The sequence below is a fragment of the Hippocampus comes genome, unplaced genomic scaffold (assembly GCF_001891065.2).
Source record: "Hippocampus comes isolate QL1 unplaced genomic scaffold, H_comes_QL1_v1.1 scaffold36, whole genome shotgun sequence".
NCBI classification, from domain to species: domain Eukaryota; kingdom Metazoa; phylum Chordata; class Actinopteri; order Syngnathiformes; family Syngnathidae; genus Hippocampus; species Hippocampus comes.
The window spans coordinates 4,629,891-4,644,752 of NW_017805695.1; the positions used below are offsets into that span (position 1 = coordinate 4,629,891).

Here is a 14,862-nt window from a genome sequence, read left to right on the forward strand (position 1 = left end):
CACATTTTACTATACATTTTCTCAGTATCCCCAAACTACAGCGTCAAAATAAAAAGACATCAATAAAAGAAACATTTCCGTTCATTGCAACAAGACTAACTACAGTATAAAATTATTACACGTTTATTTTAATCTGCTGATAGTTTCTTGATAAGTAAAGAGTAACCTCTGTTTTACTTTATCCTCAACATCCGCAACCATCTGACGTCAACACTCGCAACCACTAGATGGAGACATTTCTTTACTCTCACAAATCAAGGTCTAGTTTTTCCACAAATCAAACTATACTCAAGGTAGTCTCCGGAAAAATTCTGAACTGATTTAATGAAACATATGCATAAAATGATTATGATAGTAAACAAATACAATAAACATACAATAAACATGTAGTCCTCCATTTGTAAACCCCACAAACCACACTTATTTGTTTTTGTCTTCATATAAACACAGTCTCACTAACCGTCAAAATACCCATTAGGTTAAAGTACAAAGAGCAAAATAATGTAGGGCAGGCAGAGTTAACGTGTGTTTACTTTGACAAGGCTCACATTAATGTCATTTACTTTGCTCCTCCTCTTTTAAAAAATACCTTGCACTCAGCTCCGTTATGCTGAAGAGGACAGTGGACAAGACCCCCTGACTGAATGAGAGACCACCTGAGCAGGAATGGAAGAATCAACCGAGAGCCTGAAGAAGAAAAAAGTTGTGGCAGTGGTGGGAGGTGGACTGGTAAGACAAAGTGAAAGTAAATACCCATTGTTTTTTTTGAGCTTCATACTGACAGTACCAGAGCAACGTTTGAAAGTCACACAGTGCTTTAATGCTCCTAGTAGCCTACACTGTGCGCCAAATTCAACCAATTTATTTAAAAGCACTGTAGTAGTAGCATGTTAATGAGTGTAATTAACATGCAATGCCAACCGTTCATTTTATGTTTGCAATGAAGTGAGAGAAATTAAATGGAGCCTGGTTCACACTGACCCAGGAACATTCATTATTGGTGTTCCTGAGAAACAAATGTAACATGAGAGTTGAATAAGCATGTAAGAGTTATATGAATGTATAAAAACCAATAAATATTGTCCATTTCATCTCATTTTTGGCAGTGATGAGAACACCCATCTTTTGTTTTAGGTTGGTGCACTGAATGCCTGCTTCTTCGCCAAAAGAGGTTTTGATGTGCATGTGTTTGAAACACGGGATGGTATGAGCAAAACTTCATCTGATAATATGACAAAATGGTCAAAATAAAGTCAATGTATGAACTTTTGGCCAGATATTCGGCAAGCAAAAATCGTGAAGGGGAGAAGTATCAACCTGGCTTTATCTCACAGAGGCCGTCAGTCACTCAAGCATGTCGGAATGGAGGGGAAGGTTTGTTGACGCACTTTAATGCTATAGAAGGACATCGAGAACTGGCATGCGGGGACATTAGCATGGCAGCTATTTTCTTAGAGCTCAATTAGATTTTGGGTAATTGCATGTTACTATACACATAGACAACCAACCTACACACAGATAGACAGTTAATTAACCCAAGAAGCATGTTTTTTAAATGTGGAATGACAAACCCACAGAAACATAAGAGAACATGCAAACTCCACACAGGAGGGTCCAAATTGAGATTTGTACCCTTCTTGATTGTGAAGCAGATATGCTAACCACTATTTCACTATGCCATTTAAGCTTATACAATTTATATAATTTAGATCAGGCGATTTCATCAAGGATGGAAATTACTGACTCGCTGTGGCGACCCCTGAATAGGGACGTGCCGAAAGGAGAAGAAGAAGAAGATCAGGCGATTTCATCAGCCTTTTCAAACAGACATGCTTCCATATCCACAGGGATGGCCCTACTTTGGGCTAATGGGGGCTTGACCCCATCAGAAATGTGTCTGGACATAGGGCTCAATGTGGCCGATCTTGATTTTCATACAAGCGGAAGCTTGCTGCACATGTTTGGCAATTTGGGAGATCGCCTTCACCAAGCTGAGTGTTCAATTATGAGAGAAAATCAAGCGGTTTTTACCAGCTCATTCTGTATACCTGCCAACATCATCTATGCCAGTCATGAAAATAGAGCCCATAATGACATTAAAGGAAATGTGTTAAAACTCAAAACTTAACTAACACTGAACAACTGAACTCATCTTTGAAAACAAAGTCATTTCAACCTCGAAAAATACTGGCACCGCACTTTTAAATGTACCTATTACACAACCCCAGGTTCTAAAACATTTGAAGACATTGGTCAGATGACCTCCCGTTAATTTGTAACATGTTATGTCATCTGACCTTTCAACCAGAAATGCTTAAGGCACTGTTGTGCACAAGGTCCACTGATGATGAAGAATTCTTGGTCGAACAAATTCATGTATCTTTATGTATTGAAGCATCTGAGGCATGAACATCAGATATGTGAAGATATGCATATAATCACTCCAAGTAGCATTCATATTTCTAACACAATTTTGGCTTTGAAACATGAAGTCAGAAAATCTGATTTTATTGATGAAGGGAAAACAACTACAGTGGTACCTCTACTCGCGAACGTCTCTTCATTCAAAATTTTCAAGTTATGAAACGTCTCAACAGGAAATTATTGCCTCTTGTTTCGAAAGAAATGTCAAGATACGAAAGGTGAAAATGCAGTTTACCAGTCGGGCGATCGCTCACTATGCTGATGTTTGCCTTGGACATTTTCGAAGGATTGTTAAAAGCCGACAAAAGCAAACGTCCATGGATCAGTTCCTTACAAAACGGCAGGCAAAAATCACTCCTGCGAGAGAACATGAACTAAAGAGGGCAAAAAACCATGAGGACACAGTTAAAAGTTAAATAACCATGATTTTTATTCTTTACTCTCATCTTTATTTTTTTACATTATGCACAACTCTAATTTATTATGCAATAATCCAATTGTAACATGTTTTTGTTACATATTTTGATGCATTTTTATGCTTAAGGAAACATTTATGTCAGAATTTTTTTTTTTAAATTTACAATTTGATGAGACTTTCTGCCATAACCTGCTGCTTTGTCTTTTAGATTGTTTCCCAGGGAATCCCCATGCATGCAAGAATGATCCATTCACTAAATGGTGTGCAGTCTCCAATTCCATATGGCAAAAAGGGTCAGGTGAGCCTTTACAATAGTGTCAGTGTCCACTTTTACCAATAGAATCAAGGCACCGCTCTGATATTTTTTTTCTTCAAATATACAGTAGAGCATCTTGAGACAAATAAGTATTCTGTCAAACGATCTTGTCTGCTTTATATACAATGATTTATTGTATTCACAACATGACAATTACACTGTTTTTCATCATTTTTGCATATTCATTGGATCTCACAAGCGCCATTGCCGTCGTGGAATCCATTCTTCATTGTTACAATTTACCTTATGCACGGTGGCAGTTTGAAGATAAAATATATTCACTTTTCCCTCATTTGAGCATGCATGTACAGTATACTGTATGCATGTTAAATGAATGAGCATTGAAGCAACAAAACGGAATAATTCCATACATCCACACACAGAGCTGGTTTGTCAAACTTACTTTACCACTCTACTGTCATTATATTTGTTCATAATTGAAAACAATTAAATGCCATTTATGTTTCTAAAAATGATCATTTCTATGTTGCTGAGGACACAAACATTGAAATTATCATTAATATATGAAGCCCAGAGGCATCTGGTTTTCCATTTTCAGTGAACAATATGCTGCCTATTTGTTGAGCTGCAGCTGCAGAACAGCATAATAATGAGACAATGTTTTCGCTTTAGTACATCCTGTCAGTAGACCGAGCCAATCTGAACAAACAACTGCTCACAGGTAAGACCATTATCCGGCTTTCCATAGTTCTGCTGAAATAATTCAATGCATTAACACTGAGCAGAGAAATGTGACAAGACTGCAGTCATAACAGTGAGCAAATTAGCGTAGCACTTTCAAATCAAAGCGGCACTAAGCTAAATCTGTGAACCCCTTGCGAAACGCATAGTATGGTGGCTGATTAAACTTTTTAAATTATACAGTAGGGCCCGACCGATATGGATTATTTGAGGCCGATGCCGATGCTGATTTCCTGTATGAAATCCAATTTAAAAAAATCCTCCCAATGTATTTCGATTGCTGTTAATTATATGCAGATTTTAGGTATCCGTGGGCCCTGTGGGCCCTTTTCTCAATGAATAGCGGGAGTAAATCCATCTGAATCGCTTATCGTCACGAGCATCATGGGCGTACTGGAGCCTATCCCAGCTGACTTTGGGCAGTATGCAGGATATACCCTGAACTGGTCACCAGTCAATTGGAGGGGACACATAGACAAACAACCATACACGATCACAACCACACCTAAGGACAATTTATAGTGTTCAAGTCACCTACCATGCACATTTTTGGAATGTGAAGAGGAAACCGGAGTACCCAGTACTGTACCCAGTTTGTTAATAGTTATTAATTATTTAGGAATATTATACTGGTGTATACAGTGTCCCCTCAATTTTTGCCGGTGATAGGTTCAAAGCCCCCCGTCCACATATTGATGATTTTTTTTTTTTTTTGCAAAGTAGAGATTTATTTATTTGTTTTGCTGGTTTCACGCCTCTTTTTCTAATTACAGTGAGCTGTTTTAAGACAAATTCACAAAAACATAATTATGAACGAATGTGTCATTTCGTTTGCTGTCAGAGGCTTTGAGTGCTCCGCTCACAATTTCTGAACACAACCGTTTACAGTCCAGTTTTTACTGCCTGTATTGGGCTTTATTTTTTTTGGACTCTGAATTTTAAAAACGTTCTGAGTTTTCGAACGGTCTGAGTTAAGCAGTGTGCTTGGAGAGTATTTCCGAACGCACCCATGATGAAGGAACAGGATTGTGGGGGGCGTTGAGCTCTAGGGCGCGTTTGGAAATCTGAGCGTGCCGTGTACTGCTTCAAATCCAACCGTTGGGAAACTTGAAGAGCGTTGTGCCATTTGGTTATACAAGGTGCACCAAAGAGTACCAGTACACACTCTTGGGCTCCAACTGGGGACACATTGCGCCAGAGTGTCAGTCCAGTCTAGATGGAAACAGTTCAACTAAAAGCTACTGATTGGTTTATACATACATAGGCTGTGTTTGGAAATTAATTAGAGTGGAGCGTGCCCCTCAGAGTGAATTTCCGAGTGCAATCCTAATGTTCATGGTCTCCATTTTTGTAAAACAAATTTCCCCTTTAGGAAAATAAATAAATGAATAGATAAATCAATAATTCTTGACTGGTCCGACATAAAAGGAAGAAAATAGCTTGAAATATAGCAAATAGTGAGGTAAAACCTCAATAGATTAACTTATGGTCATAAACAAAAATCCGTGACAAAGTGACTCCGCAATAAATGACCCGCGAAGTAGTGAGAGAACACCGTACTAACAATATAAGTTCAATGCAGACTGTATTAGCAAAATCCCTGATTGCACGGAACTATTCATTTCATAGTTCTTTGAATTCAAGTTTAAAGCGTTATGTTCGGGGGGGGGGGGTTGTTGTTTTTTTTTTTTTTTTTTTTTTTTTTTAAAAATAGATTCATTTTATTAATGTAGTGCCTCAGTTTCTGCTGTGAGATAATGTGTGACCGCATGGATCTGTCTTTTAATTAATCTTGATCTTATCAGGACAAATCAGACTCCCGCATCTAAAACATGCATAAAGATATTTCTAAACCATTAATCTGCATACTAACACATTAACTGGAAGTATGCTGCTGTTTTTTTAAACAAGCATTAAAATTTATCCCAAGTTGGATGGATATAATTATCCCATGCAAACTTTTTTAAAAAAACATTTTACTCCAACAGAGGCTGAGACATATGCAAACACCAAGTTGAACTTTGACCACAAACTACTGGACTGGAGTGCTGAATCAGGGCTAATGACCTTTATCAGGTAAACCTTTATGTCACTGACACAAGTGGGAACACACATCTGATGAGATGCGCACACACGTGTATACTACTTTGTATATTCAGGCTAATGTGGAAAGGTGTGCTGCTCATTTGAATTCTTTGTTTTAACTCTGGTATTAGTCGCGTTCATTTCCCTCCACTGAGTGTATGTGGCCTTGGGCATGTTTACTCTCTGAAGTGGGGCACTCATTCAGTGGTATTTGAAGCGTGTAACATTTGGCAGTAGACTTCTAATTGGTTGTTTTAGAGGTGAATTCAACATACAATTTATAACCTACCGGTAATTAACAATGAAGCACCTCAAGGTCATTGTTCTCAAGGGAATTGCATTGAACACAGCACTGATTCATTAAAAAAATAGTTCATCCTTTTAAATCCTGCAGTGGGCTCATAGGTGACAAACGCGCTATATAAGTGACAGCCCATTTACCGTGTCTGAAGGCCAATAATATAGTCAGTTGAATGAGCCATGAGTCACCCTCACTGCCTTTGATTGGTTCCATTCTTACCACACTTACTTTATTCAGCCAAATTCCTTTTCATCCAGGTCCCACAAAGTCAGTTCAAGTCTGCCTCAAGGCTCTCTCCTGGGCCACCTACTTTTCACTATTTAACTCCTCCCCCTTGGCACCATTTTCCGAAAATGTAATATCTTCTTTCAAAGCTTCACGGATGAGACCCAGCTCTATTTCTCCTGCAGCATTTCACTCTATCCCTCCTCTGTCACATCCTATTTATCTGAAACCAGCTCTTGGTTCACCTATAATTTAATGAAGCTGAACAGCGATAAAACAGAGGTTCCTCTGTTTGGTATAAAATACATATTATCCAAAGTGGTCAGTTTTCCCATTTCTGTTGGCCACTCTTTAGTTTGCCCTTCTCTTCAGGGCAATAATCTGGGTGTCATCCAAGACAGCATATCAATAACAGCCTACCGGCGCAACATCAGTCGACTCTGCCCCTCCCATTTCCCCTCACCCGCCTCCATTCTTGTACACAGCCTGTCCCCTCCCATCTCGACTACTATATCTCTCTCCTCTCCGGCCTCCCCTTCAAGTCCATCCATAAGCGTCAACTGGTCCAGAACTCAGCTACAGGAGTCATCACAAGAATGCCCTCCTCCCATTACATCATCCCTTGTTCTCCAGCAACTTCACTGGCTCACAGCCAAATTCCATGTCCAATTTAAGCTGCTCCTTCTTACCTTCAAAGCCCTTCATAAACTTGCCCCTCCATACCTGTCTGGTATCCTCCACATCACCTTTCCAGTCCGTGTCCTCAGATCCTCCTCCTCCATCCACCTGACTAATCCAGGTGGGGCGTGTTTCCGTCAGTTGTCAGGAAAACATGGGTCTGTCAGTGACGGACTAAGAGGTTCATAGGTACTCGACCCAGTTAGTGATGATCACACTGACGGAAGAAAACCCACTTCTATCAGTTTTCAGTCTTTTTTAGTTTCCCGTCAATTGCCATTTGTCAGTAAAACGGATGTCCGTCAGTGACAGACTGATGCACCTTTTGTCAGTACTGAAAAAGGAATATCTGCGAGTAAACTATACCTGATAAGGCCAGCAGGGAGGCCATGGTTATGATCATCACTTACCACCAGGGAGACCTCCCGGACACACGGCACCGATACCTGGAACTGCAGCCCCCTGCTCCAGTGGGTGTCACCAACAGTGTCTGATCATTGTGATCGGTCAAATTTCATGTATGCATGCCAAAAATAGGATTTGCATCATCATCTTCCAAGTTATTTAAATGAACCACGGCTTGGTACAATCTTGTACTGGATCTCATTATTGTAGATTGTGCAGGTGTACATAATGTGGTGACCGATGTGAGTGTATGTGAGCGTTTCCATGGTTCCCTGTGCTTTTCAGGCCGGACGGATCCACAAAGCAGATTGAAGCAGACCTCATTGTGGGTTGTGATGGTGCCTTTTCAGCTGTTCGCAAGCAATTTCTTCGTCAAAGCCGCTTTGACTACAGTCAGACTTACATCCCTCATGGCTACAAGGAGCTCACCATGCCGCCTGTCAATGGAGAGGTCAGTTCTGCTTCTCGTGCAAGAATCAAATTTATCAGACTCAAGCGTGTTCGTGTCCACTCTCAGTTTGCCATGAAGGCCAATTATCTCCATATTTGGCCCCGGAACACGTTCATGATGATTGCGCTCCCCAACTTGGTGAGTGGGATTTATGTTTCTCTCTTTATTTGCATACACTTAGCATAATCGGTTCTGAAACTTTCGAGTGATGATTGACCCTCAATGATGCCCTTTGTCGGTTAATTAGCCTCATTAGCTATTACAAACTGAGGGAACATTACATTGCAATACTGTCTTAGCACCTTGTGATTTAACCCACTTCTTACACAACAGTGTTATCCGCTATGTCACAACTCCCCCTCCCACCCCCACCCACCATTAAAACCCTTCTCTGTCTCTCCTGTCCTTCATCCCAAAATGATTTTTCTGCTTGGCTAAATCAGCAACTGCTCCTTTACTGTGTCAAGGGAGACAAGGTTAAAGCAGAAGACTTAAAAGTGCATCAGCCCTGTCACTCACTGTCTTTAGCCTCTAGAATGTCTTTGGAGTAAGAAAAAAAAAATTAGATGAGCGGTTGCTTCTTTGGATGCATGGTAACAAGGACAATGAAAATCAGTCCTGACATGGAGAACTTTGCTGATGGCAACAACTGCTGTGATAATGGCAGCTATTACTTACACCAGCTGGAGGCCTATAATTATTGGCATTCAAACTGAATAATTAATTTTGCAGGTAAAATACATGGATCCGAGCCATGTATTGAACCTTGTAAACAAATATACATACAGGATGTGGTGTGAATTCATGAAAAAAGTGAAATCAAGTCCAGTATATCCTTCATGTCCAGATAATTCTGAAGGCATCATGGCTTTATAAGATTGCAGTTGTTTGTTTTTTTTTGTTTTTGTTTTTTTTTTCGGGGGTGGGGGTTGTCAACACTTTTTTCACCTTTAGGGTGGACTGAATACTGAAATAGATTGGAAACACACTAAGCATTTACAGATAATTCATAGTAGGCTCTTCAGCAATTCCTTTCCATCTCGTATCATCACCAGATTTCACAAAGGGCAGGTAGGAATTTAAAATGTCATGTGCTGCTAATTAGTACTGCCGGTGTTACATTTTTTTTTCAGAGCTGATATTGTGGTCAAATCAGTGCCCGTGACTACAAAGCACGGTTTTGAATACCGTGATACTAAAATGCCACTCAGTCGAATGCTGACCAATGGGCGATCAAAAACAGTTAAATAAGTTTTCATGGGTCAGTTTGGGCTGTAGATTCGGAATTCAGGGTGTGGGCAGTCAGGGTTGATCTACTAAATGTATTTTGTAGTTGAATTAAATGTGAAACTGTAAAAGTCGAGTCCAAGATGATTGTGTCAATCATTGAGATTTTTTTCAGCACTATACATAGGCCCCCAACCTTTTTGGTAACACGGACTAGTTTCACATGAACTCATATTTTGACAGACTGCGATAGAAAAAAAAATACAATCCAAATAAGTCACAACCAGTCACAACATGCGAATTAAAAACACATGTATTTTTATAAAACAATATTCGATTGAGTAATGTGTTATTTACAATACATAAATGAACCAATTATTTTATTTAAATCACCTTCCTTCCTAGGAGTATCAAAGAGGAGTGTAGAACGGTTTAGGCTCTCCTCATTGAAATCAATTGGCCGAAGAGTCCACCCAAGCCAAATAAACTATCAGCAACAATTCATATTTGTAGTATTCACGTATTATTGTTGACTTTCGGAATGTCAGTGTTGCCTCTTGTTGAGTTACCTTCAATTATTTTCCATGTTTGAAATCCATGCACGTGGCTTGTTTCATGTTTTTCGTCAGTGTAAACGCAGCCATACTGGAGAAAAGAGAATTTAGTATTCTAGCAGCACCTGACAGAGAGTCATCTCCCAGAATGAAAAGATCCGAAATCCATGTGAATCTTTTTTTTTTCTTTATAGGACAAGTCTTTTACCTGCACTCTCTTCATGCCCTTTGAAGAGTTTGAGAAGATCACCACGGGAGATGAAGTCATTGAATTTTTCCACAAATACTTTCCTGATGCCATACCATTATTAGGAGTGTAAGCGACTTCCTCACCTCTACCTCTCTCACACTCTTCCCTCCCCGACTTTACCGTTTCATCCTCTTCTGCCATTATTTTCCCATCCAACCAAGCCATGCCATCCCCGGAATATTTCCATCTCATCAACTCCACCCAGACAAGCACAGCCCGTGAAGTGTGAAATTGAAGTCTGACTCTTACATGTCTTTTGTGCCACCCAGTTTTAATTGAAGGTGAAGTGTTTGTTGTGGCTGACAGATATAGAAAGCACGAAAGCATGAGCTCCACCAACGCTCCGGGCTTTCTCTCACTCACCGGCTTCATTTGGACCATGGGGAGCAAACAACTGAATGTGTGCTTTAGTTCCTCTGCCTGGCTCGTTCATTCCACAAACAGTTGTTTTAGCTTACTCAGATGGGATGACGATGCAGTAAAAGCCAATACAACCCATGTGACCATTGTTTACAAGAATGTCGCTGTGCAAGCAAACAGACAAAATACAAGTTCAATAATATATTTTTTTTCCATTTATATGTCCCAGTGATGCTCTCAAAAGAGATTATTTTCGATTGCCTGCCCAGGCCATGGTGTCCGTCAAGTGCTCCCCATATCACATTGGGGACAAATGTGTCCTTATGGGCGACGCTGCGCATGCAGTGGTGCCTTTCTACGGACAGGGAATGAATGCTGTAAGTGACACCGAGGGAATGGACGCATAGTAAAGGAATACAAATATAGATTTTTTTTTCAGCCGTTTGTTTTGTAGGGGTTTGAGGATTGCATTGTCTTTGATGAAATCATGGAGCAATTCAATGAAGATTTCAGTAAGTGCACGTGAGATGCTCAACGGTAGGGGGGATCAGTTCCAAGGAAAAGTTTTACGGCTGCTTTGTGCACAGGTGCTGTACTTCCCGAGTATAGCAGAGTGCGGGTTCCGGATGACCATGCGATCGCAGACCTGGCCATGTACAATTACATTGAGGTAATACTTGTTTACGTATGACATCATACTTTAAAATGTAACACAGCTGCGACAAAAGAGCTGGTCAAATGGTGACCAGGGGTGGTGACTGGCTGGATAGGGGTGGGAGAATATTGAGACATTTATTCACATGACCGATACTGTGAAGGATCCCAGGCAGCCCGCTGGCATTATTTAGTAATTTTGCAATCAACACTACATTGCGAAGCAGTGTAATACCAAATAGCCCCCTGCTTTCTGATAATGAAAACTGAACTCATTAAACCATGAAAAAAATAGTTGCAATTTGTTCTGTTGCTCTTTAATGAACTTTTTATATTCAAGTCAAATTGTCTTATATTCTTTATATTGCACTTTTAAGCTTTACGGAAGGTAATGGAAACAAATGTTGGCTCATCTCTGAGTGCAACTACGGCACAAATCAAAATATATAGTCACCATCAAGCTTTAATCCAAAGTAACTTTGTTTAAAACAGTCCTTCTATACAGATAATGATATTCTGTTGTCATCTGGGGAAACAGCAGATGTTGCTAAAGTGGATCTGATTTATGGTAATGAATCTAATGACTCTCTATGCTAATTTGTGCAAAGCATATCTTGGAGACGGACTGCAAATGATGTGAAATTTTAAATAAGGAACGTGAATACCAACTGACTCAAACATTGTGAAAATGATGGACACTGAATATATGACAAAGAGGAACTAACTTCAATGAGACTTGATGACTGAAATAAGCCTCATCTCATTTTATTCATCAATTTGCACATTCTCAACTCAACTCAACTCAAATGTATTTATAGAGCACTTTCAAACAGCCATCGCTGCATACAAAGTGCTGTACATGGAGCAACTAACATATACAACAGTAAAGCAAAGCAACACATCAGTAACAAAGACGGTAGAGAGCACCAAACAGTATAACTAAGATCATAATTTGGGTCATGCTGAGTCAAATGCCAAAGAATACAAGTGAGTTTTGAGGCGGGTTTTAAAGATGTGCAGCGAGGAGGCTTGCCGAATGTTCAGTGAGAGGTCATTCCAGAGAGAGGGACCAGCAACGGAAAAGGCTCGATCCCCTCTGAGCCTCAGTTTATTTCTTGGTACTTCTAATAATGTTTGGTCCGCAGACCTGAGGCGCCGCGCAGGTGTGTAGGGGCGGATGAGCTCAGAGAGGTAAGGTGGCGCGAGGTCATTTAGAGATTTGAAAACAAATAATAGAATCTTGAAAATAACTCTAAAATGTACAGGGAGACAGTGAAGGGATGCCAGAGTAGGAGTTATGTGCTCCCTCTTACGAGTACCAGTCAAGAGGCGAGCAGCGGCATTCTGGACCAGCTGGAGGTGCTTAATGGAGGACTGGCTGACTCCAAAGTAAAGGGCATTGCAGTAATCGAGCCGGGATATGACGAAGGCATGAATTATGAATTATGAATTACTGTCTCAAAATGTTCTTGAGACAGGAGAGGTTTTACTTTCGAATTCATGCTCTCATAATGTAGGCCTCTGTTTCTGTTATTCGTGCAGATCGTAAAAGTGACAATAAGCGGTCCCTTAAAGAACACAACTGGATCCAAAATTAAATTTCTCATGGATTTAAATGATTAGAAAAAAGTGTTTACAAACCCACTTGCTGTCTGTTTTGCAGATGCGAGCGCATGTCAACTCCAAATGGTTCCTTTTTCGAAAGCATGTTGATAACATCCTCCACTTTCTCATGCCAAAGACAATCATCCCACTTTACACCATGGCAAGTACAAAATATAAAATATCAGGTGGAATTCTATGTGCACTTTCATTCCAAGACCAAATAATCAGCATTCTTTATTTTCCTCCACCCCTATCAGGTGACATTCACAAGAACACGATACCATGAAGCTGTGAATCACTGGCACTGGCAAGACAAAGTAAGAATGAATTCCATACACCCTCAATTTATGGCACCCACTGATAGACTCCGCACCTCAATTAAGTACTGGATGTGTGGTGACAATTAAAGTGCTTCACATCAAATGGGCGTATAGAAAAAATGATGGCGCTTCTTGGGTGGCTTTAATTACCTTTCCTATAGTCACTTTTGTGCCTCACAGTACATTTGAATTCCGTAGACTGCACCCCAGTTCGCCTCGGGCGTGTAGCTGCATGGGCTCTGTAAAGAGCTCAGGCATCTCACCAGTGAATTCAACAAAGAACAAAACTGTGGCACAGTGTTGCGTGTGCGGAGAAAAAAAGACAAACATAATTTTCTGCCAATACTTCTCCCTTTTAGTAGTATTCCAAATTGGAACACACAGCAGCTTGGGTCATGCCATTGAGGAAATTAATACATTTGGACGCAATTTCAGGAAATTCAGTCGTGTTATATTCTAGATACACCCTGAGATGGGAAGAGTGTGCGTGTATTCAAACATCTTGGCACTCAGCGCAGGAAACATTTCAGGGAGTAGATGTGCATGTCACCTACATTTGCACAAGTCAACTGTTTGAGCTCATCCTTACTTGATGGATGCCAATAGATGAAACAGGGATATATCTTCCCTTTTGTAAATTGTTTGATCTCGTAATGATATGGACATAGGGCTGAATGACTAAGGCTCTATATCACACAGAATGTAGGTTTTTTTTAACCTCTTAGGCGTGTTAGAATGCTAAATTCCTCGTCCCAAAACACCCTCAAAGTAGTGTTTTCCTGCATTCACCCATCTCTGAGCATTCCTGCTCCTTCCTGCTTTCCAAGCACACAAGCGACACTCTAGATTGTCCCAAGGTGTGATAGTTGTTCATCAATGTGTGCCCTGCGATTTTCTGGCAACAAATTTGGGGTGTACCCCACCTACTGCCCAAAGTCAGCTGAGATAGGCTGCAACACTCCCGCGACCCCCGTGAGGATAATCGGATGAGAAAATGGATGAATGGATGGATGGATTGAATTGTAATGTAGCCCTTCACATTAATCGGCCCCCTAGAAGTACAGTAGTTTTCACTTTCAAGAAGGTTGATGACCCATGATGTATAAGGATCTTCCAAGACAACACAGATGGATTAATGAATAAATGCATAATATGATTCCAGTCCCTGGCATTTTTGCAATAATACGTTTATGATGACTTCATGATAATGATGTCATACGTACGAAACTTGATGTAAATTTTGTAATGTTCAAGTACACCTCAAACTAAATCGTGGGTACTACATTGGGAATATAAAATTCAGGAATAGGCACAAAGTTTAGCCTAATGATTTGAGTATGACACTGTTCATATTTTCATGAAAATGACATAAAGGGATTCAAAATATAAATATTGTACTCCTTATCCTATATTTCTTTTTCAGATGATAAATCGGGGCCTGTTATTTGCTGCTACAGGAGCGATTTTGGGAGGCTCTTTCCTGTTCATTAAAAATCCCCCACACATCAACAAGTTCAGCATCCCCACTGAGAAAATATGGAACAAGCTTGCGGCATTTTGGACCTCCTAAACACTTGGCAACATCTCTCACATCTGACTGCAGCAATTAAAACCTCACTTGCAGTGATAAATGTATTGAATCAAACTGTGTTCATGGAGACGAATTAAATCACGCTCAATTAAATTCATTATTGTGAGTCATTATGTGGAAATGGCATTGATTAGAGCTCAGCCAGTGCAAATTGTCAGATTTGATGACTTTTTTGGAATTATTTGAAAAGAGTAATTATTATGAAACAAAGGCTGGATACAAATACACAAATTGTCACCCTCTTTAATAAGGACAGCCTCAGAGATATACCTTTACCCGTCACATAAAACTCATGA

At 40.1% G+C, this 14,862-nt stretch overlaps 1 protein-coding gene across 1 annotated transcript; it reads left to right on the top strand.

Annotated features, from left to right (window-relative positions):
* Positions 1 to 490: 490 nt before the first annotated feature.
* On the top strand, positions 491 to 14,741 carry kmo (kynurenine 3-monooxygenase). Its single transcript, XM_019881857.1, has 15 exons — positions 491 to 729; positions 1,135 to 1,204; positions 1,277 to 1,374; positions 3,051 to 3,140; positions 3,792 to 3,840; positions 5,849 to 5,936; positions 7,840 to 8,005; positions 8,072 to 8,143; positions 9,981 to 10,102; positions 10,626 to 10,773; positions 10,851 to 10,908; positions 10,984 to 11,066; positions 12,714 to 12,815; positions 12,913 to 12,972; positions 14,399 to 14,741. Exons 1-15 carry the CDS (start codon positions 667 to 669, stop codon positions 14,543 to 14,545), a joined length of 1,416 nt encoding a protein of 471 aa, XP_019737416.1. The 5' UTR covers positions 491 to 666; the 3' UTR covers positions 14,546 to 14,741.
* Positions 14,742 to 14,862: the final 121 nt, after the last annotated feature.

What these genes read in the sequence shown, in the direction of transcription:
- kmo (XM_019881857.1), top strand. Translation starts at nt 667, where the DNA reads ATGGAAGAATCAACCGAGAGCCTGAAGAAGAAAAAAGTTGTGGCAGTG. An exon ending in CAGTGGTGGGAGGTGGACTG is followed by an intron (nt 730 to 1,134) that starts GTAAGACAAAGT and finishes CTTTTGTTTTAG; the next exon opens with GTTGGTGCACTGAATGCCTG. An exon ending in GCCATACCATTATTAGGAGT is followed by an intron (nt 10,103 to 10,625) that starts GTAAGCGACTTC and finishes TATATGTCCCAG; the next exon opens with TGATGCTCTCAAAAGAGATT.